The following is a 27403-nucleotide window of genomic DNA, read 5'->3' as shown; positions in this document are numbered from 1 at the left end:
AATGCATAGAAAATATAAACAACAAGTTAATCAACCCATTTCGTGAGAAACACTTTTGTAAACATCACATGCAACAATGCACCCCCCCCCCCACTAATAAAGACCAATTAAATCAATTTCACCCAGGTAACCCCTCAGGACCTTCCTCCCCCTCAATTGAGCTCTAATGATGCTAATGAGAGCCAGCAAGGTCTCCGATCGCCCAGAGGAGCAGGTAGGGAGGATGGGGCACCTGTGGAGGGAGGGAGGGCGGGGCCTAATGGTCCTAATAACTTAGCCCCGCCCCTCAGGAGTGTTTTGAGGAGTGCGTTCTGGCTCTATGCAGGTAGAATATGCAAATCACCTGTCTACAGAGGTAGTGTCGATAGGAAAGGGATCCCCTCCCGCTTCTGCTGCAGCCCGCAGAAGAGCCACTACACCGTCGACATCCACTCCGAGCTCCTGAGGTGCATGGCCTGCCTGGGGAAGCAGCACAGAAGAGCACTGTTTCAGGCATCATCACGTCTCCACACACACACACGGAAGCGTTCGCACCTTTACGCCGATTCACCCAGCACGCACTTTTCTCCAAAGCAAGGTTGTTGGGAGATGAGGAGTGATGTGGGTCTGAAAGGGATTCAGCAGCTCTGAGGGACAGAGGGAGCTCAGCGTAGCACATCGGAGCTAAAACTGAGGAAACCTTCAGCCTTTCGGACTCCTGGTCAGTGGGATCACTGGGGTCAGAGGGGAGTAAACAGGGTGTTTTACAATGTTGAAGCCCACCATTCCTCCAATACTCTTCCATCACTGTTACACGAACAAATCGCTCCAAGTTTGCATGTGTGTGTGTGCGCGCGCGCATGTAGAGCAGTGTGGTGCAGATGTCTGCTGACCATTAACTAAAGACCCAAAAGGTGGCGGAGTGGTTCGAGATTTTAGCTTGCCATCTGCCTAAGTTTGAAACCCACTCTTCTGTACTCTAACCAAAACAATCACATTGAACTGATACAGTAAAAATTACCCTGCTGCATAAATGGGTAAAATCAGTGTAAATTTGACCCTGTAAGCCATGTCTGACAGAGGAATAAACGAAGGCTCAATTAGCAATAAGGTCAGAAGCCCTAGTTCAACATGCAAACAACTTCTGAGCATTTCAGGTGAGCATCAAACACATACTGCTATTACTTCAAAAATGTATCACAATAATTTATAATATCTTAAAAATTCTGCACCAGCTGTGTTAGTTTTATGCTTCTGTGGGTGAAACAAAGAGCCACCAAATAACTACATGGTCTGCAGTTAATAAATATTTATAGTGCTTACAGGGGGTGGCTCCTCATTTTAATGACTTGTATTAAACAAAGTATAAATGTCCCAGTGTAAATCACGGTACACTGGGTCTTTGTGTTGTGATTGTCTGAGTTAAGAATTTCTGCACATACACATCTTTTGTGTATTTATTTTCGATTATATTTTCGTCATTTGTATGCGTTTGAAAAATCATTGCAGCGCGAAAATCACCTGCGTTTCCGCATCCCGCCTTTAGTTGGCAGCAAAACGCAGTCGCTGGCAATCATAATAATAGTGGAGATCAACAGCAAAATGAGGAATGTCACATTTTTATGATGAATCAGTCAACAGCAGGCATTAAACAGTTCGGGGGGAAAAAGTATTTTTATTTTCAGTCATTTCAAATGAGCTTTTCATTACATTTATTTATTTAGCAAACGCTTCTCTCCAAAGCAACTTCCAATGAACTCTATGTAGTGATATCAGCCCACACACCTTATTCACCACGGTGATTTACACTGCTAGAAAAACTAGTTACAATGGGTCACTCATCCAAGACTTTTTTTATACATATATAAAAAAAGAGCTAAAATGTAAGAAACTAAAGTTTAAATTTAAACAACAAAAAAAAATGTGCAAAATACTGAATGTGCATTAATAAAGTGCAATGTACAGCACAGTTAAATACCACTATACCACCAGAGTCCTTAAGTGGAACACACTCTCTCTGTGTAAACCTGAACAGCATGTCTTTGGACTGTGGGAGGAAACCAGAGCACCCTGAGGAAACCCATGCAGACGTGGGGAGAACACGCAAACCCCATACAGACTGAGCGGGAATCGAACCCACGTCCTCTAGCACCATCCAGGGGCTGCGAGACAGCAGCACTACCTGCAGTGCCACCGTGCCGCCCATGCAGCTCAAAATTAAAGGCGTTGCTTTCAACATTTTTATTTAGTGTACATTTCAGTTATTAGAGCCACATCCAAGAATCTTACAAAACTGACCCAGTGAACAAATCGAGGCACATCGCTATAATTAAACTTTTATTGTTTGAATAATAAAGCAAAAGACAGCAGCCAGATGGTGATAAATGTTGCACATGTTGTTTAGACTTAATAAAAGATGATAAAATCAAAGCCCTGCTGGTGTCGCATCCAGGGTGTACCCAGCCTCACGCCCTGTCTATCCAGGACAGACTCTGGAACAGCACCAGAGGAGCAGTTGAAATGGAAAAATAAATCTTACAGTGAATTTCACACTCATTATAGCTTTATCTGAGGTTTTTTCAAACCCTAACCCATGAATAAACCAAGGCAGGACTGTATGATTAAGCTCATACTAGTTGGACTTACAAACAAACTGAGTTACAAACAGACATCGCTTCTCAAGTGTGTCTGGGTCATTGAAATCGTTCTCCAGCCCTGACCACAGCTCAGAGGGCCACGAACCGCGGTCGATCGCCAGCCCCGAGAGTCACGCTCCCCAACGGCACGACGGGAAGGAGGAAAGTTTGGGGAACAGCGGCACGGTAGTCATGCATCGAAATTCTGAGCCTCTGCTCCTGCAACGCGCAAAGGGCGCGACGAAGGCCAGCTGGAGTCAGGAACAAACCATGGCGATGTGACACGTGGACCTCCAGCGTGCGCTACATGGAAACGCGGTAAAATGAAGCCCTCCGCGTTCTTCTCAACTCGACGGTCTCGACGCGGGCTCCCTCCGTCTCGTCGGAGATGAGAGGCTCCCCGAGCGAGCGGAAAAGGAGCGTGCGTTGGCACCCACAAGGAAGGATTCTCTCAACCCGTCCCACAGTCATCTCAGGAAACTAGCGCTCAGAGCTGATAACCACCAAAACATCAGTTGTGAAAGAGTGTGTACACCACCGAGTGTTTGTACACCAACCCACTTGCTCATTTGTAGAGCAGGGTCATTTTTACCATACCAGTTCAGGGGAAGGACCTTGATCAAGGGTGCTGCAGCAGGAGGTGGGATTCAAACCCTGGTACTGGTCATTCTAAGTCGAGTGCTGTAGCCACTACGCCCCCTGCTGCACCACTAGTGTGAACGAGATGCCGTTCGGTCGCGACCCCGGAGAACTACTCGCTCGCTCTCCTGGGACAATCAAACAGTGACGAATACTAAAATTGCTTTAAAAACAACAGCGAGTCAATTGTACTGCAAGGTGTTGTTTGGGGGTGGGTGGTTTACCTTGTTTCACATCCAAACAGGTAAGACGAGTCACGCAAGAGCGGAGTAGAGGCTTCCACGGAGGTCACACAGCAGTACTGAGATCTTCTTTTAACCCTTCCGGAGGGGAGACTTTTTAAGCAGAAATTATTCTAATGATTTTGATATTTGCTTACAGCTGGCAGTTTTTAAAACCCCCCAAAATCTGGTCTGGGACCAAATATAAAACACCGAGATCTTGATACGTTCTATGAGGGCAGTTTGAAAGTCCAAAATGCTTGGTGCAGGTCACACGCTCCGTGATATAATAACTAAAAAACATTTGCATTTACAAAAAAAAAAAAAAAAAAATGAAGACTCAATCACGCCCCTTTGAAGTTGAAACGTTAACTTTGCACTCGACTCCAAGCGCAGATCACGATCCCGACATCCCGCTGTCCAAGGAAGGGTGAGATTACAAGGTCGCGCCCGTGTCGCCACCTTGGCGCAAAGCAGACAATCGGGTACGACCAAAAAATAAGAGATAGAAATGAAACGGAGCGTCGATTTGTAACTGGAAGTATTGAGCCCCTGAAGTGGAGCCAAGTGACCAGGTGGAAAGAGGAGAAGAGAAACTTCTCCCATCCTGTTACATCTGGGACAATCTGAGGGCCTCGTGCCCTTCGGCTTCGTTTCACCGTTTTCCCAAACGAAATAATATATTTGCAAAACGGAGCAGACAAGCGGAAACAAGCTGGACACCAGGGGACTTGAGTGCCACGGTACGTTGGTTCTCGGGCTGTTCCTGATCTCCATTGTACATCACGCTCAAGGCCTCGTGGAAGAGCAGGTCCCAAGCAGCCTGGACAGGATCGGTAACATTGACATTTATTTATTTAGCAGCTGCTTTTCTCCAAAGCAACTTCCACTGAACTCTATGTAGTGTTATCAGCCCTCACCTTATTCACCGCGGTGACTTACACTGCTAGATACACTACTTACACTGGGTCACTCATCCATACATCAGTGGAACACACACTCTCTCTCTGTAACTCACACACTACGGGCAAACCTGAGCTGCATGTCTTTGGACTGTGAGAGGAAACCAGAGCACCCAGAGGAAACCCATGCAGACACAGGGAGAACATGCGAACTCCACGCAGACTGAGTGTGTATCGAACCCACGTCCTCTCACACCACCCAGGCGCCGTGAGACAGCATAAACCTGAGACACTGGATTTTAGTCTGATTTCAATATGCAAATTCCTACTGGCTGCAAGACACGAGCAACCCGGCGCTTTTCAAATGTCACAACAACAATAACAACAACAACATGTGATGTTTGCTTGAATCACCAGCAGATGATCATGAGAGTGACTTTTCTGGGCAAAATGCATGGCCTTCACGCTTGTCAACATCACCCCCCATCACCCCTCAGCACCCCATCAGCCCTCATCACCTCCCATCGCTCCATGACTCTCCATTACCACCCACCACCTCATCTCTGCCAATCATCACCCTTCATCACTCCATCACCTCCTTCACCCCCATCACCTTCATCATCCCCCCCACCTTCATCACCCCTCAAGGGAGCAATCACCCAACGGCCATGAGGACCAACTGTGTCCTGAATAAAGACGAATAAATAAATGAAACACTCTTATTTAATAAGAGAACTTTTAATGTTTTTCTTTAAGGACACGCACGTTTAAAGACCGCCCCCCTCCACACAACCCCACCGCCCCACCGCTTCACCGCTTCCATTCCTCCGACCGATAAAAGTCAACAAAACACCGTGGCGAGCGAGAACAAAGAGCGTCCCTTTGCAGCTCACAATAGAGCGGCGCTGTTTTCTCCCGCACCCGGTGCGCCATCCATGCTGTTCTTACCCGCTGCCCGCTCCTGTCCCGGGATTTTTCTCCTCTTTTATTCCAGCGCTCGATTCCTCTCTCTTTCACAATCCACACGATCGATTATCTGCGAACGCGGCGTCCTGCACGCCCACTCCGCAGCGCAGCGCGGCCACTGGTCGGAGCTGCAGTCGTCACGGGGCGACGCCTCGCCTAATTGGCTAATTCCTTTGATTGACGGCGCAAGTGATCAATCACGATCACCACAACTGATAAAGCCGTCACGGAAAAGGCGTGCGGCTATATGCTCCCCTGTCCGTCCGCAGCTTATTAGGATGCGGTCTTTAAAGATGTATTTAGACCGAATACGTATACGTTTGTGAATATAAGAGCCCCGGTGCGAGGGCGGTGGGGTCCAAACTTTACCATGTTGAGAATATAGGCAAACCCTAGCAAGGCAGAAGATGCGTACAGTTGGGCTTCAGCTCGAGATCCGGCATTTGACGCCGACCGGGCGGACGTGCGCTACGTGCAGCTCCTCACATCGTCATCATCGACACCATCGTCACCGCCACCATCATCACTATCGTGTTAATTATTCACTGGAGAAGGCAGCGGCTGAGGGTCCTGCAGCGGGGCACAGGTCACTCAGCACGAGACTTCTGCAGAGCCGCTTCACAGTGTTTGCACGAAACGAATCCCCCCTTCCCGGTTCCTTGTTACAAGGCTTGTAGAAACGGGCTGCACGCGGCGAGCGCGAGGCTGGGCACGGGCACTTGCCGCACCGTGGTGTCCCACGCAGCGGACGGTCAACGTACATCAACACACCCACTTATCCTTGTACAAAGTTTCATTTGAGAAATTTTATTTTGCTTAAAAAACTCCCGCATTTTTAGTAAGCAAGAAGTACAGTTAAGAATACAAGAATATACTATTGAACGGACCAAACAACTAACTGGTGCTACAAATATACAACCTGTGAAAATATACAACGGATCCAGCCCCAGTTCTGTAGAGTTGCCAGCTGCCTGAGGTGTGCGGTAGCGGCAGAATGACCGCCTTTCACTGTAAACAAGAGGAGAGTTCTGTAGCAGTATTTCACAAAATATCACCTGTATTGAAGTCGCAACGGATTGCATTTGTGCTCGTGAACAGCCCTGTTAGTTGGGTGACACCAGTATGACACCGAGCTCTTGTACTGGCCGGTTTGGTAGAGTGAGTCTGTATCAAGTTGGATGAATCATAAACGCAAACTATGGAGGATTAATCACATACATAAAAATACACACGGTGCTGTAGGCATAACTAGACTAACCCTTTAAATAATGCACAGCCTGTCGTTGAAAACAAAATCCAAAACAAACTTGCTAAAGCAGGTCAATTATACCAGCACATAATCACCTTGTTTGCTTTTTTGGCCACTACCCACTTCTGATTGGATCAAACTAATTACTGAACTAAATTGGAAACGATAAGTTTTAAAAGGTAGCAGCCAGTCAGGAGGCTAGATGCCTGATACAGTACTGAATGCATCTTTGTTGCTTGATTAATCATGACAAAAAGTCACTCATAACCTTTGTTATACACAAAAAGGGGTGGGGAGAAGCACAGATTTGGGGCAGGGAAGGATCTTGACCACCCACCCAGCAGATTATCTCTAATAATTTCAATATATTAAAAGAATTATTATTTTTAAATTGTTCACTCCTACACTACACAGTCATAGTTCGTGTAGTCTCCAGGAGATCTGAGGTGGGAGGGAGGGGGTTGCAGCAGCAGTTGAATACAGGTGCAGGACATCATCACCGTCCACTGCTGTACCCGGGAAAGAACAGGTTGAGGATGCCTTGAAGGGGCTTGTTGACGTTCATGGGGTTGTTCTTGCCCAGGTCATGTCTGCAGGCAGGACATGTGTACACTTCTGCTTTGAAGGAGCGCTGCAGACATTCCTGTAGGAAACAATGCAGTGTTCATCTCTACTGGCCTCAGGCACACATTTCTATAATGATACAAAAGCTCACAAAAAGAAAAAAAGAGTATTTCAATATCCAATAAGGGAGGAAATACATTATTTGCTTACCTTGCATACATTGTGTTGACACTCTGTAGTAACTGGCTGATATACCACTTCCTGGCAGCATATGCATAAAAACACCTCTTCAACTTTGTTCAGAAATTTCTGCAAAATAGATTACAAATAAATCACAAGCGTGGCAAGTTATATTTACAAAAATGTAAAAAATATCAATTTAATGGGAGGGGCAAGGAGGACTTCAACCACACATACAGGTCCTTGTGACAAGCTCTCCATGGCTTCGTCCCACAACTTCTTGTTGAGCTCGTCCTCCTTGATCAGGGCCTTTTGTTCTGGGGTCAACTTGTAGGTTTCTACCTTCATCTTCTTAGGAGAGCTCTTAGCTGGTGATTTTTTCTGATCTGCTCAGGAGGAATAAAATACACACAACTTGCTTCCATAAAATTTCAAATGAATGCAGCCATAAGAATATTTCTGTAGCTCAAAAACTAAACAATGCAGAGGATGTAGCAAGTTAGTTCCTTATTACCAAGTGTCAATGCCTGTTATTTGCATATAAAGTGACACCAAAGGTCATTCAGACCAAATGGCTGACTAGTACCAAGTTAATTACATATAAATGACCAGGTCCTCCTCAGACCAAATGCTTAATTAACATGACAAAACACATGGGGGGGAACCAAATGACTGAAAGTGACTGAAAGTTGACTGAATATGACTGACCAGATCCTGCTGAGATCAAAACAGGGAATGCAGACGAAATACCAGTTTCTAACCTTGAACAAAAATGGAACTTGGGGCAAAAAGATTAATTTTGTTTGGGACACAGCTGTATATCCAGAAACTGGTGTGGAACGATTACTTTTTTTGCACCACTAAAACGCTCAAGGTAATCTGCACTCACTGCCTTGAGATTTCCTCTTCCTCTTCCCCATAGCTGGTGACTCAGTCACATCCTCTTCTTCATCCTCCATCTTGTTCTCCTTTTCCTTCTCCTTGGCAGCCACTGCTTCCAAGTAACCCTCAGGATACTAACCAAGAAACACTTGGATTTATTTTTTGCTGTGAGTAATGTACTTTACAATTGATACAGAAAACAAAGGTCAGCTAGAATTCAACAAGTTACAGTGTCAAGAACTCCCAAAAGTACTTTTAGTAACCAAAAAACAGTAAATATAGGCGGAAGACAAATGTTAGTCATTGCAATCTAAAATTATACCCTTCACCAGGCTCTGAGAAAAGGTCCAGAATACCTTACCTGCATTGTGAGACCCAGCTTCTTGATCCTCTCCTTTCCTTCCCGAGTCCAAGGCGCTGGCTCGTCGTCGTTGCGTTTCAGCAGATACCTCCAGACCAGGAAGCCAGATTTGCCCTTCTCTGGCCAGTATTTCACCACCTTCCAGAAACAAGTCAGAAAGCAAGGTTTAGCATGAGGGAAAAATGCAGAAATATTTATGAAATCCTTAAACTGACCTCTCTTACACTCACCTTGTAGATGCCATCATAACGATTGCCATCCTCCGGGCAGAACTTGCTGTGCTTGCGACCTTTGGAGCTACGCACCACCCTGACAGGCTTGCCTGCCTTCCAGTTCTTTGCCTCTGCCCCATCCTTGTCATTCACTGCTGCATTACAATTCAGAGCTAGAGCTCTAAACAGGAGTTCCGTAAGGAGAACAATGAAAAAGACGTTAGGGACATTTTCAACCTTACAGGTCAACCACCCTGGTGTTTAACAAGAGATGACAGTTCTCTTTGTACCTGTTCATGTTGGTGAGCTTCTGATCACACGACTGTTCGGCAGTTCTCTTGTTCCCAGACAGATCTCGGCCACCAGAACCAGTGTATGTGAACTCATTTCCATCATCCTGAAATAACCATTCCAACAGTTCCAATACATGAACCAAAAAAAAGGTTAATACGCATCACAGAAACCAGAAAAGATGGGTGCAGTGGTGAAGTGAGGGATGGAGAAAGCAAAAACTCACCACATCATCCTCATAGCCTCCTGCCAGCACCAGGGAATAAGCACCGTCATTGCTCCTACCATGGATCCCGGCAACATGGGGCCTGTGAACCCCTGACTCACTGACCTTAAAGTCCATACAGATACATGTGTAAATTGGTACAAGCCCAAAAGTACTTGCAACAGATTCTTTTCAAGCAACCGAAGACCCGTTTCTACTTTTGTGGCTTTGTTATATGTAACATCATACATGTTCATATTCAAATGATACATTAATAGTACTGAGATATGAAAAGAGAGCTAAACAAAACCTGAAGACATTTGTATAAACCTCCACCATAAGCAATGACAAGTAATAAATATGCCCAAATGCAAAGACTCAACATTTACAGAAGCGTTTTTTTTTTTTTCTTCCCTTCCCCATTCAACTAACAGAGCAGACGAGCCAAACTTAGTGAGCCGTTAAGTACAGTGACAAAGCTGCTAAAGGCAGACTGGGTGGGTATTCTATAGACAAAAAGAACCAGACCAAATACATACAGCGAAGCTAGACTGAGCATGTCCTAAATGGTGTCTTTCAGCACCCATTACAAATGGAGGTGGACACTCACCTGCACCCGAAATTTCCAGAGGGACCCAACGGGCACACCGGGCACTGGTCCATAGTGGTTTGAGGGAACAATGGTGCACTGTTTAGTGCGGCCAACACATGCCATACCCTTGGGAGAGGAAAGGATTTACATCAGGGAGGGCAAGATGGCGCGTGCAGACGCAGCAACTTGGCTCTCCCTCAGTACAGTGGTAGCTTTCAGCACATATTACTGATCGCAGTAACTTTTAACCAGAGATCACCACACAGCTTCAGATTTGACACCACTCCTCAGAGATCCTACGTCCCCCCCCCCCCCCCCCGAGCCCATCGGAATTACCATCCATCCCACCAGCAAGGCAGTGCAGGAAGCGGAGGGAGAGGAAAAGGAAGTGGGGATGCGAGCCCGGGTCACGTGCTCGGCTAAAAGCTAACCCATACAGCACTTCCGAGCCCGCTCCTCACCACCTCCAGGTCTATTACCAACAACACGGAAGAGATCAGAAGCGGACTGGACGAGGGACTCTGGGAAGAGCAGAGGAGAAGGACTGTGCGTCTATGTGAACAACAGTTGGTGCAGTCGAGGCTATGTTTGTATGTATGTATGGGGCGGCATGGTGGCACAGCAAGTAGCGCTGCTGTCTCACAGCACCTGGGTGGTGTGAGAGAACGAGTGTTCGATCTCCACTCAGTCTGTGTGTGGAGTTTGCATGTTCTCCCCGTGGGTTTCCTCCAGGTGCTCCGGTTTCCTCCCACAGTCCAAAGACATGCTCTTCAGGTTCCCCCATAGTGTGTGAGCGACACAGAGAGAGAGTGTTTCACTGATGTACAGATGAGTGACCAAGCGTAAGTAGCCTATCTAGCAGTGCAAGTCACCTTGGTGAATAAGGTGTGTGGGCTAGTAACACTACATAGTATGCATTGCAAGTTGCTTTGGAGAAAAGCGTCTGCTAAGTGAATAAATGTAAATGTTTGCATTAGGAAAAACTACGTGAAAAGACTTCAAAGTTTCAATCTAATTCTTGTTTATTTACTTATTTAAAGTGTTCTTTCTGCTGCTGTTGTGCTGAGGGCTGCCACACAAAATTTCAGTATATGCATACAATGACAGTCTCATCTCATGAGTATCCCTAAAAGCCCTTTTGTACTTTCCAGCAGTTCAGAAAAATCATTTGATATTGTTCTGATGTATGAGGATTTTTTTTTTTTGCTTCAGTGTTCCCCATTATTTATTTACATTGAATTGATTAAACATTACAGCTTTACATGATTAAATGAAAACAGAGAAGGATTCAAGGCTTACCTTGCCCCAATCCCTCTGGCTGGAAGAATTAGCAGAAGCCATCTTGGCCTTTTTCTTGCTTTCCTTTAACTTCTCTCCAGCCAACACCACCTCGCTTACATCATTGCGACAGTCCGGACAATACCTGAAGGTAATTATATCATTCATCATAATTTGCCAAATGGAAAACTGACAACTGGCATCAAAAAATGAGAAGGGTTCAATGTTTTTTTTAAATGAACAGCACAGGCCTTCTCAATACAATGCTTGAACAGAGAAAAAATTTGTCCAAATAGAAGAAGCTATGCGAGTTGATTTCCCACAAATATGCTCCAGTCACCCATCCTCAGACTTACCAGTCCTCATCCTCAGGTATGGTGGTGAGCGGGGGGTTTAGGCAGTAGGTGTGGAAGGCCATGTCACACTCATCACACAGCAATTGTTTGTCGGGGTCCTGCTTCACACCACACACATGACAGTTGCACATACGGCAATTCTTCGCTGGGTTGTCCTTGCAATGCTTGCACTCTGGTCCATTGGACCCTGAGAAGGGAAAGGAGGCTCTAACCTCACGTTATCTATTTACACAGTTGGTTGTGTGAGAATTTTTTTTTAAAAAGTGTACTTACTATCAGACACCCAAATGCTGCCTACCATTATCTCTGGCTAACAGAACTTCAAAACTTACTTTTCATTGGACTGTCCGAGGCAGATGTCATCCCATCGACACTCCCAGGCTCCTCTATCTTGTAAATTTCATTCACAAACATGATGCGGCAGTCATTCAAAGAGTCACCAGCATCTCTGCAAACCAATAAAATCAGGTTAGTTCCAGTTTTAGTTACTGTGATGACATATGTTACAACAGCCATATCAAGCCACACAAAGGAAAGAATATATTTATAGTAAAGAAGTGTTACCTTGTTTCTTTAAAGCCAGAACTGACACTCAAGCTTTCTAGTGTTACTTGTTTAATCTTTAATCCATCAGCACCACACATACCTCAAGTGCAACAAGCAGATGTTAGGAGAACATGACATACCCTAGCAGTATCTTTCCATAGATTTCACGGGCAGTGCGGGTCTCTCTCTTCCTCTGGATCTGGGCATCATACCAGTAGCCACGTTCCTTCGGTTCATCAGGGTTATAGTTGACCATCACCACCATGCCCTCCTCTAGTTGGTGCCACTGGTACACGGTGCGGGCACGTGGCCTCACGTCCTTCTCCAGCAGCTGCACCACACCATTTTCTGGGTAGCTGAGACAAGAATGAGTATGAATTAGAGGGAGAAACCACACTTATATTCACTGGGACCAAATTCCCCTGAATGGCACACGTTTATACACTTAGTAGTCCGACATATACATTGACTTCAACTGTGGTTCAGCATTTAATAAGCAGTGACTCACTCTTCATATTTGACGTGGTAATGAATCTCCTCCTCAGTGACCAATGATGTTTCACTGTCTCCATCTGAAGTGCTCCTTCGCTCCTTTGACACATTCAAAATTTGTGCCTCAAACCAAGCGCCCATGTTCAAGTCTCGGGCATCCACAAATTCATTTATCTGAAAGAGATTGCTTTTTAAGACACAAGAAACACAGCACAGATGCGTGTGGCATGTTTCCACACCAACACACACTTTTCACTAAAATTTACCAAACTTCAAATTTCACCATCTCTCTCTGCTTACAAATGCTGTACACCACATTTTACTTCAGCTAATAGTAAAGTCTCAGCATCTTCAGTTAGTATGCAACAATTTAACTTTCGTTAAAAAAAAAAAAAGTGACTTATGAAACTATATATTTCATTAACCTTTTGCTTGGAGTGAGCCTATAAAGCAGGTCTTTGTTTCAATACACATATTTTCACAGTAAATGGATTTGAGTCAGTTCTTGGGTATGAAAAATTAGTACCCCAAAGAAATAGTGTCATGAAAACTGCAGTTTGGGAACTATCAGTATTGGTCCAAGTGTTGTCATTTCAAACTGTCTCATTTTAAAGTGCGTTTCATTCTTGCATGTAAGAATACAACACAAAAAAAAAAAAAAACTTGATCTCACCTTGTAGAGGCCAAAGCCAGGGTCAACGAGATCAGGCAGTTCAGTCTGGGAGGAGGTGCCAGCTGGCTGGCTATCCAGCTCCCCATGAGTGGAGCTCTTGTCCGACTCACTCTGAGCAGAACCGCAGCCCGAGTCTGAGTCAGAAAGCTCCGCCTCTTTATCCTTGCGGGCTGGGAGAGGCAACGGAGGTGGTGTCTGCCGGACCAACAGTTGCACGATATCGTTGAGGCCTACGCTGTAGTCAAAGATTGTGTGGCCATCTTCCATCTGGAACAGGTTTGTCAGGTGAGAGTTTTTGTTAAATACTCTGCATTGGTAGATCAACAGGTCCTCAAATAACACTAGTTTGGCTATTCTCCACACCTGCTTGCCCCTGTAGAACAGCCTCTGCCTCTCTGGCTCCACCTTGAAGACATCTGCAATCTTAAGACGTAGCTCATCCACTTTGGTGAGCTTAGACAAAGAATCAATTCGATGGGTGACCTTTCCATCCATGGTACGCACCTGAATCCACATTGTGGTAACCCTGCAGGCAGAGGCAAAAGGTTAAGGTGAGGAAATTTAACAAAAACAAAGTTTGGAAAAAAATAAAAAGATCTGGTGATTTGTCGTCAATTAAAAATGGTCTGATAATCAAGGGTATAAAGATATACAATTTTATTAATTTAGCTCTATTTTCTCCAACGTGATTCACAATATTTAGCTAATTATAATATTTACTTATTTATACAGCAGGGTAATTTTTTCATTAGGGAAATTCAGGACAAGTACCTTTCTCAAAGGTACTGCATTAGCAGGAGAAGTCAGACCCGGGTCCTTATAGTGCAAGGTGGCAACTCTAACCACTACATTACCTGTTCCCCCATGATCAAGACATTATGAAATTTAAATATTAGCCCATTTCCTCCATCCTATTCAGATGTAATTCAAAAGGGACTTTACCTGTATTAATTTTACTGAGTTGGACATGACATTGGAGAAAAGCATAACTAACAAAATTACAAGTAAACAGAATCTGGTTTTAAATTATTTGCCCCACAAGATTAACAGGCTGACAAACAAGGGTTGCCATTAGACAGCTTTCTGTTGCCTCCGATTTGCAGGAGACCATACTGCAAGTAGTATTATTCATCAAATGTTTTTAAGACAAAACAATGTGCTGTTTCAAGTGAAACGCAGTACCCCGTAGGTCATTTTAAAGTTCTCTGTGGTTTCCCTGACTCTCCCCCAACCACCCACAGTTTTCTTTAAGGAAACAGGAAATGTTCCCACTGTGTTCATCCACCAACCTGAACATGCTTTCAAAAAACTCCAGTGGAGAGAAAAAAAAAAAAAAAAAAGTTTCCACTTGCAACTTTCTGTACCTTTTCTCCTATTGTTGTAGTTCTTTGCTACAAAGTCTGCCTTTCTAAATCAGTAAAATGTTGGCTGCCTGAAAGTTTTGAACCCCTATTTAAAAATTATAAGCCAAGCTCAAAGAGACGTCCATGTGGAGTGGCAAAGACCCAGAGGAGAATGACTATCATTGTTACACATCCCACAGAAATTAACTCATCATAGCTGCTCCAGGGCCCAAAAATGTTTAAAATTCAGTGGGAAACAAGGTCAATGTAACATGCACGCCCAGCTAATAAACATTTTCCATCAAAAGTAATAAAACACCACTTAAAAAAAAAATAACATTAAGGTAAAATAACCTGTCCAAATGGTTTGAGGATTCCTCCTCAACAACCCAGGGGTAAACTAGTCACTAGTAGTGTTCAACAGATCAAACTCAAAAGATTCGAATCATGTACTTCTATGATTCATGATCATCTAGCTACTCACCATTTCAAATTAATTTAAATCACCGTCGGAAAATTATCAGCGAGAGTCAACGTTTAGCTTTTGCCACAAGTTTGGTCTCAACGACAACGGGTATGAATACAGAAAGTTAAAGCTGCGAATGTATGTCACTTCTATTATTTTGTGGATGTAGACCACAGCCACACGGCGTGTCGTGCGCGCGCAGCGCGCCGCCGCCTCCATTTTGAGCCGCGGACACATCCCAGTGGCAGTGTAGGAGCTTCAGTTTGAGCGAAGAACCGAGCTGAAACCAGTCATCCAAAGAAGCACCACAAGTCATAAAATAGAGGCCGATAAACGAAAATAAGAGCAGGAACCGGCGGCGCGAAAATATGAAGGAACTCAGTCAGCGAGAGGCTCAGACAAAAACTAGTACGGAACTACACAACAGAACAGAGATATTTCCTGTCACTACCAGCACCCACGATTTAACCGAAAGTAACACAGCGAGAGACTTCTACACCAGTTGTACCACTTTAAGAGTTTTTTTTTTTTTTTAAAGAAATCGCCTCAGAATTCTGAGGTAAAGATTCTCGTCTGCTTTTCCAGCTCACCTGGACGCCGACGACTAGTCTAAACCCTCCTGTTTACAATTCCTAGCGGCATGCGGTTTACCGTGTTGGAGTGACACGATAAATACAGACTTTTAAAACCATTTCTCACCAAAAAAAAAACGACTTTAGCCTGGCGGGCTCGTGGCACGCACGTGCCCGACAGAGAACTCACTTTCCTCAACTTAAAGTGTACAACAATTCCCCACCCCTTCAATGGCTTTTAGCCATAAGTCGGTCTGCCGACTGCCACCCCGCTTGATTTTCGATAGCCAGCGAATAGTAACCCGTGTACAAGCCATCATGGAAACTAAATGCCTATAATTAAAAATGTCTTTCATTTTATTTTTTAAATCACAGCTCTCGAGAATTCACTCAGCTATCCCGAGTATTTGTATTATACAGAGGTTATCAGAAGGCTTACTGTAAGAGAAATAAAACCAGATGAAAGGTTACCTGTCTTCAAGCCTTTCCAAAAAAAAAAGAAATAAAAGTTTTCTAACAAAAAAAGCTATTAAAATGTATTTTGAAATTGATGAGTTCCCACAGTAAGACGGCTGTTAATAAGAAATGAGAAGACTTGAATCAATGAGATTCTTCAACCGCGAGTATCCCCTCCCGCTCTGCTCATGCCGCTTCTCTATTGGACAGTGGCACTTTTACTCCAGTACATGATTGGCTCTGGGTCACGCCTATCAGTTCAGGGGGCGGGGCCGTTCCTCAGCGCGCGAAAGTTCGGTCTCGCGCCTTGGCCAACTTCCAAGACTTTTTTCCGCGAGAATATGCAAATAAGCACAACAAAAGCTAAACCCCAAAAGGCCACACAAACGCAAGAAAGTCGATATAGTGGCAGTTTTTCTAAAGTCTGACTTTGTGCAGATGTTGTTTTTTAGTTAATCCAAACGTCTTATTACTCATGTCTGCAACTAAAACCCGAGTTACTGCCTGTGTTTTCATTGCTTTTCTCAAAATCAGTCCGCCTTGCAGCTGCTATGAAATATGAAATCACTTTATTAATTATGCCTTTCAAGCTTTTACACAGCTAAGATTTGCAACGTATCCCGCGTGCGCTGTTTTCTGCTTGTGTTGTGCCGTTTTCGGGTACCCGCTATATGAGTTCGCTGCACATGGCACCGTGGCGTTTGCGCGGTGAAGCGCGCGTGCTGCAGCTGCCGCGTGCGCGCCGCGGCGGCGGCGGCAGCGGCGGGGGGTTCGCCTTCTGCACGCAGCTGCAGCTGTACTTTTTGGCGGGATAAGTCGTTGCCAAACCGTGCGCGAGAAGGCCCCGCAGGCGCCACCTTCCTCCCACGGCACACAATGCATTTGATGTGCGCCGTCAAACCAGATTACATATCAAGCGATATTAAAAAGAGCTCGGGCAGCTTTCGAAGCAGAGGAGATGTAGGGCGGCCCGCGCGCGGGTCTCCGGTTCGGGGGAGACACTGGAGCCCATCATGGAGGCCGATACTGTAACGGGGCGGGAAAGGGCAGGGCAGGGCCAGGCCGCGCTCGCTCGCTCGCGCTCACACTCGCACTCACGCTGTACCGTGTTTACTGGAGGTAAACATGAACGCACAAAATGTAGCGTAAAAATACTGCGCACCATTGCGATTATCTTCAAACGGCAGCGTTTTCGATTTTTGCAGTTTAGTCATGGATCCCCCCCTCCTTCCTGTGTTGCCACCCACTGATGTCTTCGAGCACACACTCATAGGGAGGGAAAACAGTGACACACTGTACCAAACCAACAAATTCATAATTCATACACTAGGAGCGCGACACACTCGCACTGTGACTGTACCAAACCACCGTCATGCACGGTACGAATGCGACACGTTTCCATTTGGTACCAGTGTAAAACACTCCTAATAGTGTAGTGTATGAGGACGGCCCGTGATTTCTATTCTGATCGAAAAACTTACTTCGCATTTACATTTATTCACTTTGCAGACGCTTTTTTTTTTTGTCCAAAGCGACCTACGTCTCAGCACATACAGTAGGTACAACTTATGCATTATTTGATCCGTGTGAGAATTCGTACAATTGCTGAGCACCTCTTGGGCAGTTTAATCGCATTTCCCAATTTTCAACCTTGTGTTACGTACGCGTAATAAAACAGAAGTTAAGGTGATATTTATACTAAGGCACGAGTCGAGGAGTCGGTTTGAATTATTGCAGAAAATAATAATAATAACGCATTCATCATCATGACTGAGACGGAATTAGGAACGTAGCCGGCGCGCGTGGCACGCTCCGCGCGCCAGCCCCGCCAACGCGCGCCTTTGACTGTTACGGCCTTGGATGGGAGTCCAGACAGTCTAACAGGAAGCTCATTCTGCTTCTCCTCTCCACTTTTTTTTTTGGGATTTGTCTGGATGTGAGCCAAGCCCAGTTCCGACGCGAAGCCACGCAGATGTCCACGGCACCGAGCGAGGGCCGCTTCCAGGATTTTTTAAGGTGACAGAGGGAGGCCGGGGCGACATAAACATTTCACAAAACCTCACATTTCAGTGTTTACCGCTTATTGTAGCCTATTTGGGAAAAGCAAAAGGTGATTGTGCCTTTAGTGTTTAAAACAAGAAGAACGGATAAAATATTCGTCTATTTTCTATGGTCATGCACCGCTGCTGAATAACACAGGAAAGTTTACAGCTATTCTCTAGTCTGCCCAAGTTACGTTACTTAGCTCAGATAACTAACTAGCTACGTAATGTTCTAATGAAACTTTTGGGAGCTTTTTGAAGCCGTTATTATAATTATAACGGTTATACCCGCGAGGGTCATCTCGAGACTTCAGTAGTGAGTAACTACGCTGCTTCACTCACTAGTTACTACTGTTGCTGTTATCTGGAGTTCACCTCTGCGTATTATTGCACCCCAGTCCACATATTTCGAAATATATAATTGAATGCCTTCGTACTGTGAACAGAGACGTGGTCTGTGGTCGAGTCGCGTCTGTCCTCCTGTTTGAAAAACGTGGTACTGTACTGTGATTCCGCATCGCAAATCAAGCAGCTATTGTCCAATGGCGTCGGGAGGGCATCGGTGATGGACCAATCAAATTTCAGGGGGCGGGCGATGCCACCCCGTGCCACCCCTTTAGACACGCCCCTGGCTACACACTCGCCTATTGTGCCCCGATCAAAGGACCCCCCGTGGCTCGCCGCGGCACACAGAGGGAGCAATGACACCTCCGTGCACGAGCGGAGAAAAACACCAGCTCGCGCACACGGTGCATTCACCGCTGTAAATCTTTACACCAGAAACCAATGTATGTACGATATCTCTATAAATAAAGGCCGGTTTCATATTCTTAGATAATCCCGAAAAACGTTTTACACGTTAAAATATCTGGGACTAAAAAAACTTGTTTTACAGTAGAAAAAAAAAAGTGACGGCTTACTGTAGTCCAGCAGGAACACAAACCTTTGGACGATCAAGAGGTAAATTCAACATCCTACATCTCCACGTGGTCAGTGTCGCTACTTCGTCAAAGTACTTGTACGTACTGCCACCTAGTGACCATTGCGGGACAATAGTGGACTTGTACGTACTGCCACCTAGTGGCCATTGCGGGAATAACACGGTGTGTGGCCGGTCTACCAGTTAGTTACTTTTAATATCTGAGATACTTTGCCCCAAATCGACTTGCACTGATTATTAACTACAATTTAACTGAAACCTTTATCAATATAGACTTACAATGGCAGAGACAGTGAACTCCCTACAATCACTCATCTACACACCAGAGCAATGTAACACACACATAAAGGACGATTTAGAGTGAGCAGTTTACCTGAATGAAACATGTCCTCTTTGGATGGTGGGAGGAAACCAGAGCACCTGCTGGAAACCCATGAGAACAAAAGGACAACATGCAAAATCCATACAGACTGAATGGGGACTGAACACACATCTAACTGCACTGTCCAGTACTGTGATGCAGAAGCTCTTCACACATCTCACACTGCTTTTCATAATTGTACTCAACTCTACTGGCATCCATCAAAAAGGTTTTTTGACCCATTCTGAGGAAACTGTGCAAACTCCCCGTTCGAACACGTCCTCTAGAAGATGCTTTATGACTCGGCATTGTAGCACGAACAGGTTGTTCGTACACTAACACATACAGTATTTCCTCTACATGCTGGATATTTTTTTGTTCAATATTATTTTTACCGTGTTCAAGGTTGTCGCAACAGGGCCCTTCTGAAGAATTGAACCCAGCATGCATATTACGCTATTGGGCTGGAGCCGAGGAGATGAAGAGGTGCTATTATCAATGGACACTTCGGATCAGGAATAACATCCAGAAAGCACTGAAACCAAAAAGGGAAAATTGGATCATTAATTATGGACCTGCAGTTATTCCTAAAACAGACAATAAAAGCTGTTTGGAGGCTTCCGACGTTTTTACTGGTAAATTTATTAATCTTGCCGACTCCATTCCCAAGGTAACTTACATTATGTTTGTACACAGAGCTACTTACACTGATTTACCGCCGTACACAGCAGGGTAGATTTTACTCTATCAATGTACAGTAAATACCTCGATCAAGGGGACTACGGCCGGAACAGAGATTCAAGTCCTCGTCCTTCGGTTACAAGGCAACGGCTCTAACCGCTGCGCCCCTGCTGTCCACTGGAAAGGACAGCGTTGAACCAGCAGTTAATTCATAACGAGAATCCGGCTCACACACCACAGCAGAGTGAGCCCCCCCATCCCAGAACACACACACACACAGACACAGGGTGTCCCTAGAGGAGACACAAAACTCCAGGCCTCAGTTGTTTCTCACATGAGGTGAACTGTATCCTATTTATACTTGCGGGTGTGGTAAATACTGCACAGTGCCGTCTCTCTTCAAAAGCAGAAATATGACTCATCCTGCCGGTCGCCAAAATTCTTTTTGTGAATTCAGCTTAAATGGGCGGCTCAGAGGTCGAAGGTCGTGCCACGCTGGAAATATGAGGGCTGAACCAGAGGCACATGCTCGGTTCACGTTTAATTGTGTGTTCACGTGACACACCACCGACGCCAAAAACCCATCTGTGTTGATACATGTTGGGTGGGGGGGAGGCCGATGTGCTCCAGCTGAAGCCCCGAGCCACCCCACAGCCCCGTGACCACCGCCCCCCGGCGCAGGGTCCAGCCGCCCGCACACACCAGCACATATTTTTACTTCCATTACTCCTCTTTCAACGCGTCTATAAAAAGGCAGCGAATGAAGAGCGTCGCTCGCTATGAATAACAGCGGTTGTCAGCCACGTGTCATCTTTAACCGCACTGCATGCATCGCTCGCCCTTTCCCCGCGTCGGCCGTCCCCGGGTTACCGTTTGGCTTTGGACCAGCATGGCCCGGCGAGACATTTTGTCCCGTAAACAGACGGCGGGTGGAAGCGCCTGCGATCAAATGGCTGTCATGTGCTATTCGGTCCCGGGTCAAAATGAGCTCACCTGTCGCTCCCACATTCTTAACATTTAATCGAGGGCAGCACAAGGGGTAGTGGTGCCTCACGCATCCTGGGCTGCAGGTGCGAATCTGGTTCACTCCGTATCATCTTCTTCCTGTGTTTGTATGGGTTTCCTCCCACCGTTACAGATGTGTTTCAGGTGAACTGGTGACTAAATTACCCTGTGGGAGTCAGTGGGGGGGTGTGTGGGTGTGTGTAAAATTCCTCTGTGATGGACTGGTATCCCATCCAGGGTGTACCCTGCCCCACACTCTATACCGGGCTCCGAACCACAGGGACCCAGCACTGGAGAAGTGCTTACTGACAGTGGACTTTCTGGAGCCCAAAGGTTTACACCGACTGTCACAAAGCATCTTGTTCGGTTTCCACGGCGACACAGCTCCTCACCAGCTTCCATCCATTTTGCCTTCAACTGCTCGTCCCTCAACACCTGCGGGGCTGAAATGACGACACAAACACATTGCTGGTTTCTGAAATTTATTCAGGCACCTCAAAAGCATCGTCGCGTCCCAAAGGTGTTATTAAATTAATCCGTTAAACCAAAAACAAGAGTTAATGAGTCCAAGGACTAGATGCAAAATAAAGTACTATGGTTTTGTCAAAGTGCTTTGAATAAAGTCGGAAGCAAACAAACAATAAAATGTGGTAAAACAAAACAGAAAAATAAGACTAAGAGGCAAAGTGTAGTTCATCACCTGACCTTGTAACCCATTTCTGCTGACATACGCACCAAAAAACTGCCTGCTTCATCAAACTTCCTTTCATAAGCAAATAATCATAACAACAACAATAATAATATAATGCTTTCACACTGGTGTAAACTTGCACGGACTCAGTAACTTCCCCGAGTCTCGACAGCCTTTACCACGTTTTTAAACACCCCTGTTAGATCCGCACGGGAATCTCCACTTGGTTCAAATGACACATAAATACTGCGAGAAACGAGCAAAAACAAGCGCGGCGACGTCTGTCGCGTTTACCAGTCGACGCTTAACAGTCATTTTTGGCTGCTTCACACAAAGTGATATTGAGATCGCGACTCGGGCACTGAGCTCAGAGCCCTAGGGTCAGAGGTTCAAACCCTAACCCTCGGAGGTTTCCTAGAGTGGTGGTTCAGACGTTTCGCAACCACCCGAATCGAATTTGGATGGCTCGGCACGGCGGAAACACACCGCTCCCCTCCAATCGCAGCACAGCGGTGACCGATAAAATGGGCGGAGCCACAGTCCACACCACCAAGGCCAGCGGAGTCGCCAACTCTAAGAGAAATGTCGAAAAGTGCACAGTTCCCCGAACGGGGGAGCCTCACCTACTTCTCATCCCTGCCCACAGGTCCACCTCCCCACCTACAAATGAGCGTCAGCATTTGCTCCTCCACTCCAGAACGAATCGGCGCAAAGGAGGAGGAACCGCAAAAGCCTAAATGGAAATGAGTTGGATGCCCCACCCGCTAAGAGCAAAGCCTCAAACGCTTCCCTCCAAAAGTCACGCGCGAAGGAAGAGGCAGGAAACGTCCACGGTGGCAGGACGAGTTTGTCGAGCGCTATCGGTCACGCCGGTTATTGCTTCGATTCGGTCTAAGCCTGAGAAAAGAGAGCGGAGAGGGACGAGGCAGCGGCGCGGGTGGTCAGTGCAGTTCGATGAAGGCCTCCATCTCCTCTGAGATGAGCCCCTTGTAGGGCAGTCTGTGCTTCTCGACGGCACGCGCCGCCAGGCACTGCAGCGTCACGTAGCCGAGCGGGTGCAAGGCGTGGCGTCCGGCACTCTGCTCATCCAGCAGCTCATAGGCTGTCTTGCGGCAGGCGTTGGTGGCGTCGAAGTGGGCGCCGGCGCGCACCAGCAGGCCCATGATCTCCGGGCAACCGTTGGCGGCGGCCACGTGCAGCGGCGTGTTGTTGTCGCAGTCGCGTGAGTCCACGTCGGCACCACACTCCAGCAGCAGGGTGGCCACAGCCAGTGAGGGGAAGCGCCCTACCGGGTAGCGGCCCACCGCCGTCGTCTCCTTGTCCACGGCCATGTGCAGCGGGCTGTAGCCGTTGCGTGCGCGCGGGTTCAGCTTGATGAGCCGGTACACGGCGCGCCGCTTCGTGTGCTCCTGCTCGGCCGTGCACTCGAGCTTCTCCAGCAGGAAGAGCAGGTGCAGGATGATGGCGAGGGCCTTGGTGAACTGCGGCGCCTCGGGCGGGCTGTCGCGCACCGCCACGGCGCGCTCCACCTCCTGCACGCTCTTGCCGAGCACGCCCATGAGGTCGGCGAAGGTGACGCGAGTGGCCAGGGCGCCCTTGGCGCGGTCCTGTAGCACGAACGAGAAGAGCTCGGCGAAGGAGAGGAAGCTGCTCGCCGTCATGGGGCTCAGCGGGTCCAGGTGGCTCTGCTGCATGTCCAGCGCGTACTTCCACAGGCTGATGCAGCGCTCGAAGTTGCCCGAGTCGGCGTAGACGGCGCCGCGGTACCGGATGTAGTAGGACGTGTCCGGGTGCGAGGGGCCCAGGATGCGCTCGCGCACCAGCAGCGCCTGCATGCGCATCTCGTCCGGGTCCGTGACGAGGGCCTCGAGCTCCTCGGCGCTGCTCGCCTCCTGCACGCAGTCGTAGGCCGGAACGGGGGGACGCGGCGGCGGCTTCGCCAGGGCCCCCGTCCGCTCGCCGGGCTGCCTCAGCTCCATAGCGCGGCGCCAGTAGCGCATGGCGCCCAGCAGGTCGCGCTTCTTGTCCACGAAGGTGGCGCCCAGCAGCTCGAGCGCGTCCACGCGCTCCTCGCGCGACGTCCGCGCCTGGTGCGCCAGATACTCCACGATGTTCGTGTGGCCCGTGACGCTGGCGGCCAGCAGCGGCGTCATGCCGTAGCCGTCGCGCTCCATGCGCGCGTTGCACTTGAGCAGCATCTTCATGATGTCCAGGCTGCCGGACTCGGCGCAGTCGTGCAGCGCCGTGTTGCCCTTGACGCTCCTGCGGTTCACGTCGGCGCCGCGCTCCAGCAGGAAGCGCGCGATCTCCCTGTGGCCCTTGTAGCACGCGATCATGAGGCACGTGTGCCCGTGGCGGTTCGCCACCTCCAGGTCGGCGCGGTGCTCCACCAGGTAGCGCACGATCTCGAGGTGGCCGTCGAAGCAGGCGGCGCGCAGCGGGGTCGAGTTCGTCAGCGTCGTGCTGTTGACGCAGGCGCCGTGCCGCAGCAAGGCGCGCACCACGGGCAGGTGCCCCGCGGCCGAGGCCGCCCAGAGCGGCGGCGCGCCCTCGATCGTCTCGCCGTCGAAGTTGACGGAGCCGCCGAGCTCCACGTTGGCCTTGCAGTGCTCCAGCAGGTACTGAACCACGTCCAGGTGGCCGTAGCGGGCGGCGACGAGCAGCGGCGTGCCGCCCTGCGTCTTCTCCTCGGCCAGCGCCTCCAGCTCCTCGGCGCTCTTGTTGCTCAGCAACTTCTGCATAAGTTTCAGCTTCCCGTCCCTGGCGGCGTTGAACACGGCGGTTTTCACGTCCATGATTTCGTTACCGTTTGATTCTCTCCTTCTTTCTTTCTTTCTTTCTTTCTTTCTTCTTTTCTCTCGTACACACTACTACTAGCTAGTCTGTCTCCTCCTTTTCCGCCTCAGACTCTTCACCTGCGCGCGGCTCGGCCGCCGGCCATTCGCCCCCCTCCGGCAGCGACGGGCAGGGCGGGCGGGAAGCGCGAGAGCGCGGCGCTCCTCACCCTACACGAGAAAGCGACTCCGCGTGCCCGTCGCCGCCTCGCATTTTTCAGCCATTTTAAGGCTGCCGTGAAAATGGCGACTTTGCGCTGTGACAGTTCTATGTTTACATCGCGCGCGAGGCCTCCTGGGACTTGTAGTCATTCGGAGCGGGCTCCGCGGTGCGTATTCACCACATGCGTCCTTTAATTCAATGACAACTCCCAGGAACCTTTGCAAGGCATTGCGCTACCGTCGACCGGATAGGCTCACGGAGGATACTGGGACACGTAGTGCGTCTGCAATAAGTTCTGAGCCAGCCCGGTTGCTTCTTTTCTCGATTAAACTACATTTCCCGGTGCGCGCGGGTGGGAGCTGCCGAAAAGGGTACAGACTTTCGAAGCGGTTCGCATAGTTTTGGGGCAGCCTGTATGTCACGAAGTAAATAAATTCCGCATTACAGTACTTAAATTCATACAATAATGAAACAAAACAGTAACAAAAGCAGTTACCAAGCAACTATAACCCGTCTGCATTGAAAATTTCTGTTTGTCCTTCATACCGCATAGTGACAAGTGACGCCTGGTGTTTAAACATACTGTAATAACTTAAGCCGTAATCATTATAATAATCATATTTGAGATGAATAACTAACAGGTGCAGAAGGTCAATGAAAGGGCACGGAATAAATTCAGACATGTCGCACTGCCGCTGCAGCAACATACCTTATTATTGTGATTCAAACCTGAGCTCAGATTTTTTTGTCAAAATGTCTGGTCATTCACATGCATGCAAATTAATAATCATAAAAATATATGAAATAACTGTCTTCACATATCTGAATCTGGTCCTGATTTATTGAAATGCCTCTAACAGAATATTCCTTCATGTTCAGTTTCAAATGAAGTGGTTGTTAATGTCATCCCTCACCGAGCCACTTCTTTGCGGAGCATTAATCTACTTATGATCCGTAACAGCTACATGTCTACAAAAAAAACTTTTAGCATCGGAGACGCTCAGGACGCACATAGATTATGTTTCATTAATACTTTTTCCCATTGACAATAAAAATGCGAAATGGTAACTGCGATTAAAAGGTCGCACAGAGTTCTTTTTAAAAGCCAACAAGTGAAATGTTGCCCATGAATGTAAAATAATCACAAACTTATTGTTGCCCATTGTGACGTGTGCCCAAGAACTCTCAAATGAAATGTCCCTGTGATTAAGCATATATCACGTCTCTTCTGCTGAAGAAATATGACAAGTGAGTTTTCCAGTGATCAATTTATTAATTTCTTTTCCCTGCACCATTGGAGCCCTTGCCAGTATAAATGCAATCAAAATGGAAATTATCGCTCAAGACCTGTTGAGCGTTCCAGATCTGCGAGAGGATGCTGTCCATGTTGACGTGGCGCTCCGGGCTGTCGGCCGGCCGAGCTGTGCCCCTCGCTGGGCGGCAGACTGGGATTTGTTGTCTCTCTTCAGCATCACAACAAAATCACTAGTCTTCCACACAGCACCTGGGGCAAGAACCTCATCCGTCAGCCACCCCCCCCCCCACCACCACCAAAAAAAAAGCCATCTTAAGAATCTACATATTATCCACAAGCACACATGTTCAAGCACATTCTGTGGCTTTTCTAAGAATCATTAATGCATTTCAGAGCCGCCTCATGCAGAGAGGGCCCTAAAGGCTGCGCTCCCCACATGTAATTTAAATTGAGCGGTTCCACATTCAGGTGCAAACCGCGTCGGATTCACCATTATCTGAAATTATTCACGTACGGTGCCGGAGGAAAAAATGAAAAGACAAAAATGTCAAGGCAGCCCACCGAGTTAGCGAGCGCTCACCTTCCTGCACAGATCAACCAGTGGCATTTCATTCGAAACCACTGGCATTAGTCTATGGAACAATATGGAACAGACTTCCCTCCATTATAACTGGCCTACCTGAGCACAAATTATCACCTGTAAAGTTCTTACTACTATTATTACAAAACATCACCAGATTTTTACTTGTATTACCGCAATTAATTGTAATAATAGACACATTTTCTTTTAATTTCCCAAAGCTATGGCAGTATATTGCTGTACTGTGATTGGTAGTAGTAGTGGTGGGTATTATTAGCATCGCCATCGCGGTCATCGTGAGGTATAAGAAAGCCATGTCGATACTGATCCCGTTGTTACAGTAATACACAGGAAATAACAACTAAAAGAACAAAGGGTAAAAAAATAGAAGTGTTATTCTCTGGTAGCTAAACTCTGCCATTCCCTGCAACCAACGGGTCCCAACGGTTCCACACTCAATACTTTCCAATTTACACCATAGCTGAAGCCCACGAGCAGGAGACTCGGAGAACCACGTTCACAGGATGTGACTGTCGGCCGTCCTCTGCCTCCATCCGTCCCTCTCACCCACCCACCCTCACTCCCTCCCTTCTCGCCATTCCTGCCCCTTTCTTCGCCTTGTCCCCCCCTTTGCCCTTCTCCCTTTCCCACTGACATTCCCACCCACCCCCCCCAAGCTCCGGCACCACCGCCACGCCAGCTCCCCAGCCCTTTGAAAAGGCAGAGCCGCTTTAAAGTGAAGGGAAAGGAAGGGAGGGGGAGGGGATCCTTGATAGTGGCTGTCTGTGTG

General features: G+C 47.4%; 3 protein-coding genes across 5 annotated transcripts in view; all 3 read right to left on the bottom strand.

Moving 5' to 3' along the window:
• The window catches only part of LOC108921450 (lysine-specific demethylase 4B-like), a 31955-nt gene extending 26520 nt beyond the window's left edge, over positions 1 to 5435 (bottom strand). Inside the window, exons 1-2 of the mRNA XM_029249227.1 lie at positions 5326 to 5435; positions 344 to 459 (exon numbers count right to left, since the gene is read on the bottom strand). The gene's annotated coding sequence lies outside the window, so the exon portion shown is untranslated. The remainder of the gene's footprint in view (positions 1 to 343; positions 460 to 5325) is intronic.
• A 741-nt stretch (positions 5436 to 6176) lies between these two features.
• On the bottom strand, positions 6177 to 16172 carry uhrf1 (ubiquitin-like with PHD and ring finger domains 1). 3 transcript variants are annotated; one of them, XM_018731235.2, is made up of 17 exons: positions 16077 to 16172; positions 13588 to 13750; positions 13225 to 13491; positions 12568 to 12725; positions 12200 to 12415; positions 11846 to 11961; positions 11514 to 11700; positions 11179 to 11302; positions 9898 to 10005; positions 9309 to 9413; positions 9082 to 9188; positions 8810 to 8972; positions 8580 to 8717; positions 8226 to 8352; positions 7574 to 7722; positions 7367 to 7465; positions 6177 to 7235 (listed from the first exon to the last, which is right to left on the bottom strand). In XM_018731235.2, exons 2-17 carry the CDS (start codon positions 13738 to 13740, stop codon positions 7089 to 7091), a joined length of 2364 nt encoding a protein of 787 aa, XP_018586751.1. In that variant the 5' UTR covers positions 13741 to 13750; positions 16077 to 16172; the 3' UTR covers positions 6177 to 7088. The 3 variants fall into 3 exon arrangements, with proteins under 3 accessions (XP_018586751.1, XP_018586752.1, XP_018586750.1); XM_018731236.2 differs by lacking the exon at positions 16077 to 16172 and adding an exon at positions 15624 to 15694; XM_018731234.2 differs by lacking the exon at positions 16077 to 16172 and adding an exon at positions 14514 to 14527.
• Positions 16173 to 21558: 5386 nt separating this feature from the next.
• On the bottom strand, positions 21559 to 24866 carry fem1a (fem-1 homolog a). Its single transcript, XM_029249444.1, has one exon. The coding sequence runs from the start codon at positions 24574 to 24576 to the stop codon at positions 22723 to 22725; it is 1854 nt and encodes a 617-aa protein (XP_029105277.1). The 5' UTR covers positions 24577 to 24866; the 3' UTR covers positions 21559 to 22722.
• Positions 24867 to 27403: the final 2537 nt, after the last annotated feature.

Source organism: Scleropages formosus, chromosome 25 (genome assembly GCF_900964775.1).
Source record: "Scleropages formosus chromosome 25, fSclFor1.1, whole genome shotgun sequence".
NCBI lineage: Eukaryota > Metazoa > Chordata > Actinopteri > Osteoglossiformes > Osteoglossidae > Scleropages > Scleropages formosus.
This window is presented reverse-complemented; position numbering and strand designations above follow the sequence as displayed.